We start from the raw sequence: 7,023 nt of genomic DNA on the forward strand, positions 1-7,023 counted from the left end.
TAACAGAAAGCAACGAAAATGGAAACTTTTTATAACAAAAATATTTGTTATCCTTTACATGCTGGAGTAGTGAAAACATTGCACTAGAATGTTTTGCCTTTACTCCATTGTTTATCCATGCAGGCTTGGGCAAGATGGAAACAATCTTGTGGTCTCATACATACCACTATGCTACAAATCCATGTCCACTGCAGCAGAAAAGCAAATGTGCACAGGTACAGTGGAATCGTCACCCAGAAGCTGCTTGTGAAATCTCCCCTATGTTGTTCGATCAGATTACAAAACCTATACGATAAAACTTAACCTTCTTGTCAATGTTCAATCTTCAATGTGAGGAAACACAATAAACAACAATACACAAAGGCATGTTAAATTTCCTACCTATTCAGCAAGGTTTCCTTTTGTCCACCTTCAAGTGTATATTGTACCATTTCTTCTTCTTTGGCCTATCCTTTGTCATAGGCTTCTTATCTTTTGGTTGATGATCTTCTTCCCCGTTTGACTCCTTGAAGGAACCTCTAATCTTGCTACTACTTGAACTACGCTTTAGAGGTGGAGAAGTGGAGTAAGAAGCCCGAATTGCATTCCAATGCTTCAGAAGCTCATCTATCTGAAGAGTGATGAATGTGACAAGGAGGCAAATCAGGACATATGGGACTCCCACTTTAACTGAAACCACCCAGTTTAAAGCCATGGAATTAATCAGAAAGCATGAACTCACCGCCTGCATTTCTTGGGTATATCTATTGGTCATCTCCGTAAATCGTGCCAGAACCTGTTGTACCAGTATCAAAATAAGCCCAAAGAGAGAGAATTATTTATTCAGGGGATAAATAAGTCCTACTCCAAACCTCTCTGTACTCTGTTTCAAACTTGGAGAGTTCTGCCCTCTTACTCAGAATTTGGGCTTCCACAGCCCTTAGTTTCTCTTTTTCTTCTGAAAATGGTGCAGCACAAAGAACCTCTATTGAGTAACTTGCACTTTTGAAGAAATTGTCACCTGAAATTATGTAATAGAATATGGAAAGTTGGTTTAGGTACATCAAAGTCCAGAAACAAGAAAAATGGTAGCCTTAAGTGCACATAGGAAGTCAAAGACTGACTAACCATAAACAGCAAATATATGAGTGCCGGCTTTTAGCTCAGTTATTTCACATGGCTGAAACCCATCCAACTTTTTGAAGAAGGCTGCATCAGGATCCTTTGCAGCTGCCATCTGGACCCTCACCAAAATTTTCAAAACAATATGGGAGAAGTGAGCAATGTTTGAAAAGCAAAGCTAACTCGTAAATTATTAAAAATGCTGTTTGATTACCGAGTTGACTGTTTGATCCAACCGGTAAACAGGAAAACCAAGAAAATACATCCCAGCGGATGTAACTTTTCCTGTTTTTGCACTATCCTCCTGCACCAAGAAGCTAGGTTTGTCATACAAGTTGGCCATGAAAAATAAGTTTAATTATATAAATTCCACCCTAGATGGGTTAGATAGACCCATCCAAACTACAATAGAACCTGGATAGAAAAGGAGATGTCCTGAAGAATGACGTGGACGGATGCTCTTAATTCTCTGTGTTCATGTGATTCACTCATTTATTTACTTTGGCTTCTGCAAACTTGGGCCCTGGGGGGTTTAGCTTGCTGATGATCCTATAACTTGAAGAATTTCAGCTACATCAAGCGCAGGTTAGGGGTTTGGGCCCATTGAAAATTTAACCCCAACCCAATCCAGCCCAAGTTGCACCCCTACCTGTAACAGCAGCATCAGACCTGAAGGGTCTCACCACCTAACAACCCAACTTGAGCATGAAGATGGTATTAAATCCCAGTTCAGTGGAATACCCATTACCAAGGATTTAAATATCGACACGATACGCCCGATAAGGGGCATATCGTATCGGTATCGGTCATAAGAGATACGGGAAACGCTACGAACAGGTATGAATCCTCTGAATCATCCGTATCGGAGTGATACGCATCAGTATTGGACTGCATCGTATTGTATCGGTCAATATGCATCGATACTTTAATTTTTAGTTACATTTTATAATAACATTTTTATTGTTTACTTTAATTATTAACTGATATTTTAATTACATTTTCTAATAGCATTCTTATTGTTTACCAAACATTTGAGAATTAATTTTTAGTTGATTATTTAGTTAATGTTAAAATATAAAAATAAAAACAACTGATATAATAATTACATATAATAGTTGCATGTGTTTTGTGACATGAATTTCAATTGAAAATAAATAATAGCTTTGTACATGTATTAATTTGTGAAAATTTATATAATATATTTTAGGACTCTAGATTGATACACTATCAATAAAAATTGTACGATTTCTATGCATCCCGCTATATTAATTGTAATATATTTATTCACAAATATCATTAGAATATACATTTCCTATGCATACATTAATTTTGACTATATTAGCCTTAAATGTAATGTTATTAATATATTTATGGAATTTATATGCATTTCCTGATGTATCCAAGCATCTCCATTTTTTTTCATCCGCATCCATGTGTTTCCAAAGCATATCTGTATCCGTATCTGTATCCAAGTGGTCCAATACGATACCCGTTACCGATACTTCAATCCTTGCCCATTACATGTGACAAGCCATAATGAGACTAAAGTAGGGTTTTAATCCTGACTCTATTCAATCCATCATAAACAAATTTCCAAATGTTTAAAATTGATAAACTAGTAAAAGATTGCATGAAGTATAAATAATTGGTCCATCAACAATTAAAGCATTATATGATAATTTCATATCTTCAATCTTAGAGAAGTTGCTAAAGAACTACAGTTCATTCACAAGAATGAAGCAGGTTCTTCTGATTATAAAAAAATCCATGAAGAAAATTCTTTACCTGTAATGCAAGACTTAATCCACCATTCTCTTCCTGCTCAAAGTACAAAAGCTGCAAATAAATCAATTCTATTAGTGACAGGCTAACCATGTAAAGTTTGCAAACTAAATATTATACAGTCAGTCCACTGCTATAGGAAAAACCCCATAAGAAAAAAAAAAAAGCATGAAAAGCCTTCTTTATTTACTTATAGACATCGTTTTAAAACAAGAGAATTCTTGTGGGTACCACAAAATTGGTCGTTCCCAAAACGAAGTAAGTTTTGGATCACTAGATACTAATAATAGTTCATTAATGGCAAACTCAGAACATGAAAAAGATGACATCTTGGAGATAAAGAAGTTATGCGAATAACATGATAAAGTAGGGTTTACAACCTGGACGGCATAAATTGAATCTGATGCTCCCATTATTTGGGTCCCATCAATGCCCATTGAACATGTAAGATTGCTACCCAATCTAATAGCTGCCTTTGAGTGGGCATCATATATTTGTAGATGACCAAATCAAATAGCATGGTATTTAACTGATCAATTGAATGAACTTAGATCTAAATGTAGGGCATTACAAGTGTTTCAGCAGTTCATAGTTCAGGGTTTTGAAGCCAATATATGGCTTTAATATTTGGGAGACAAATGACCTCTTTTGTAATGGTCCAAAATAAAATGTTTTTAGTGACAAGAAATTATAATTTTCACTCAATTTTGATGGTATATACCCAAATCCACAATTTTGGAGTTAAGTAACATGGACCAAAATAGATGTATGCTTTGGACTGTTTTGACTCAATTTATAGCCGACAATTAAGGGGATGCCCCATAGAGTGGTCTTAAATAGGTGTGGTGTGTTTCAAACCACTAAGACCCCTAAGGTGTAGTAAAAACCACATGTTTTGAAACAGAGCATACCTCTAGTAGACTAGTAGTGTTATGCATGGTGTAGTGTGGAGTGCTTCAACATGTCAGGATTTAATACGTGTTGGTTTTTGGGTGAGATGTGCTGAATCAAATACTAGATAAAATTAGAACAGTATGGTGTGGTTGGGAGCATAAAAACTAATCATGTTCAAAAGCCTGCACTAGTTTGAGTTGTAGAACCACAGATTGCTCATTCCAGAATCAAAAACAGATTAAAAGAATGCCCAGACGTCGTGGTGTGTTCTGAAAATAGGTAGAACACAAAAATAACAAGGTATTGAACATCACATTAGCAGATTCAGCTCCCATTCTATCAAAAGCTTAATGAAGTACAAACTTGTCCAATCTGTATGTCTCTATCTCTTGATGTTATTGTATAAAACATCTCTCATGCAATTATACTTTGAACAAACCTTGAATTTACTTTTGTCTGGTGATTGCACTCTACACACAAATCCAGCTTGTGCTTCCTGTTCTGTTATTGTTACAGAATAGAAGTGAGCACATTGTTTCTCTACCTGTGAAAAGAACATGAGAAAACTTCAAGCATGTCACTAGATTCACATAATAGCTTAACAACAGAAAAGGAAAAAGGCTAACAGTGATTTACCTTTTTAAACAAAGGTTGTCCCAGCTGAAGAGGACGAATAGTAACCAGTCCATTCAATGCTTCCTCTAAAATAGTTGCCGACACAGTAGTCTTAATTGGCACACCAAGCTTACTGTTGTATCATAAAAATATGAATATCAGTAAGCACATCAACTTTTGGCCAAGGATTATGAGTATCAGAAGACCTTTCAGCAGAAATAATATTGCAGGGCTTCATTTAGAATTAACTTACCTAAAGAGTGCAGCAAACATGGTATTCACAGCTCCCAGGCTTGAAAGATCTAGCTCCAGCTCTTGGCTTTCTGATTCAATAGCCTGGGCAAGAGTCATTAGCATAAGTTTTCAACAAAGACTTTAATGCTACCATATATCAGTCCAGAGAAAAGAAAATTCATGTTAGTAAATATATACCCAACACAGATAAGTGGTCTGACACCAAGTCATGAAGATTTAGAAAATTCAGAACCACAACAAATGTAAGAAACTAAATAGCTTGCTTACCAACTGATGGTGGCTCGGTTGGTAGGATCTCTGACTCATCCAAATAGAGACCTGGGATCAAATCCCACTGCCGCCAGGGGTTAAGGGAGGGGGATGGGCTACCCCCGGTTGTGTAGCCCCATGAAGCAAAAAAAAAAAAAAACTACATAGCTTACTTTTTGTGCATAGGATTTCTTTTTCTATGGTATTTTTCACTAATGTATGGCATCTACCACCTAAGACAAGCAATTTTCAGAAGATGCACTATCCTGGTTACGTTAATCTTCAGTTGTTAACACAATAAACAAAAGAAATTTTGGCAGAGCATGTCTAGATTCACAATGAATAAACTATGGAAAAGCATAATGCAGACAACAGTTAACAGAAAAAGATAACCGGAGATCTCCAAACAACCCAAATGCCAGAGTATATACATCATAAAATAAGGACACAAACCCAGATACCCTGATTAACAGTCAACCTAATCATGTTCCTGCAGGACCTGCACAGACCTTACCTCAAAACCAGATGTGTCATACTGACGCCGTTTATCTAGATCAGATAGAATATTGTAGGAAAATGTGACCTCCTTAAACATATCAGCTGCCTTGGGATCATTTGCATTTTTGTCAGGATGGTACCTGAAAAAATGCATCATAAGTTCATAACAGCACCGGTAAATAAATCATACACCAGAATCTACCAAAACTGTAGAGAATATCAATTATGCGCTGAGAGCATCAGTAGATAATTTATTGCTATTTCCAACTCAACTATTCAACCCAACTAACCCATATTGCAATTATTTGGCATTGGCTAATATACATGATAATTCTTCCTCCACCATTCCTTGGACCATTTCTCACTACATCAACCGATGTTCTTTTTGCCTTCCCCTCACCCTGTTAGATTCCATGACAACACAAATACAAGTAGAGCCAAAATATTCTTTGGGTTTAATTGTTTAAACGATTACCATAGAATGAGTGAACTATGACATTCCCTTCATAGTATATAAGACAACTACTTTTGGCACGATGACGTGATGTCATGTAGAAGACAGTTTCCGCCATCCCAGAAACAAGAAGATTAAAATTGAAATAATTCAACAAGGCAGCAAAGAGAACAGAAAGTTTCATATCCAGAATCTTCCCAAACAATTACAGAATCAATAAAAGACACAAAGTTAAGTGGAAGGAAAAAGCTACATGACCTAGAAAAAGGAAAACAAATCACCCAAGTAAAGGTTTATCTCTAACTGAAAAAGAAAAAGAAAAAAAAAAAACTAGAAATTAGCTTACTTAAGAGCCATTTTTCGGTAGGCACTCTTAATTTCCTGATCCGTGGAGTTGCGAGAGACGCCTAGGACCTCATAAGGATCTCTGCGCTGTTGTTTCGTGGCTTCGTTCTTCTCCGATTTCGAAGAAAAACCGTGAGCTGGCATCTTCACTCAGAATCAGATAAAAAGACGAGCTTTCTTCCAGAAACCCTAAAAAATTTCTAACCTATCTCCAACACCCAGAGGAAATCTCACTGAGGTTCATTTTCTGCAACTCAAATCCAGTTCTCAATCGCTTATTTGCCCTCAGATATACCGAAATTCAGATGTTCAGAGCATACAAAGAGCATTAACGAACCCTAACGGGGTGAGACAGCGTAGAGAGAGAGAGAGAGAGAGAGAGAGAGAGAAAGAGAAAGAAAGAAAGAGAGTACTCGGGCCTGCAAGCTGGATTGCTGGAACAATGTATCAGCATACGGAGAGAGAGAGACCGAACTCCGAAGGAGACAAGGGAGCGAGAAAGTGGACGTGAAATTCGGTGGCACTTTAGCATCTTGATAGGCATTGTTATATAACACGCACGGTGCGCAATACGCAGGGATTCATTTTTGATGTGCACGCAAACGCCATTGGGAGTTTGGGACATGCGCATTACGCACCGAGGCGCATGGGTAGCAACGTCCGAAAAAAAAAATTAAAGCACCACTCAAGTTCAAACTTGGAACATTGTGCCACTTGGCACTTACCATGGTGGGAAACACGGAAATCGACCGGATTGGACCCTCCCCACTCTCCAACTCCAAATTCCAATTCGTCCAAGGCTAGAACCAATCATCATCATCGCTCAGCGT

General features: G+C 37.3%; 1 protein-coding gene across 1 annotated transcript; it reads right to left on the reverse strand.

The window, feature by feature from the left end:
* Positions 1-7,023, reverse strand: LOC148862941 (chaperone protein dnaJ 16-like). Its single transcript, XM_088975725.1, has 12 exons — positions 6,195-7,023; positions 5,411-5,534; positions 4,646-4,728; positions 4,414-4,525; positions 4,217-4,321; positions 2,887-2,937; positions 1,316-1,405; positions 1,108-1,216; positions 852-1,000; positions 722-775; positions 382-610; positions 1-285 (listed from the first exon to the last, which is right to left on the reverse strand). The coding sequence occupies exons 1-11, from the start codon at positions 6,335-6,337 to the stop codon at positions 386-388; spliced, it is 1,245 nt and encodes a 414-aa protein (XP_088831851.1). The 5' UTR covers positions 6,338-7,023; the 3' UTR covers positions 1-285; positions 382-385.

This window comes from Nelumbo lutea, chromosome 3 (genome assembly GCF_056320005.1).
Source record: "Nelumbo lutea isolate HS-2025 chromosome 3, American lotus-T2T, whole genome shotgun sequence".
Classification (NCBI taxonomy): domain Eukaryota; kingdom Viridiplantae; phylum Streptophyta; class Magnoliopsida; order Proteales; family Nelumbonaceae; genus Nelumbo; species Nelumbo lutea.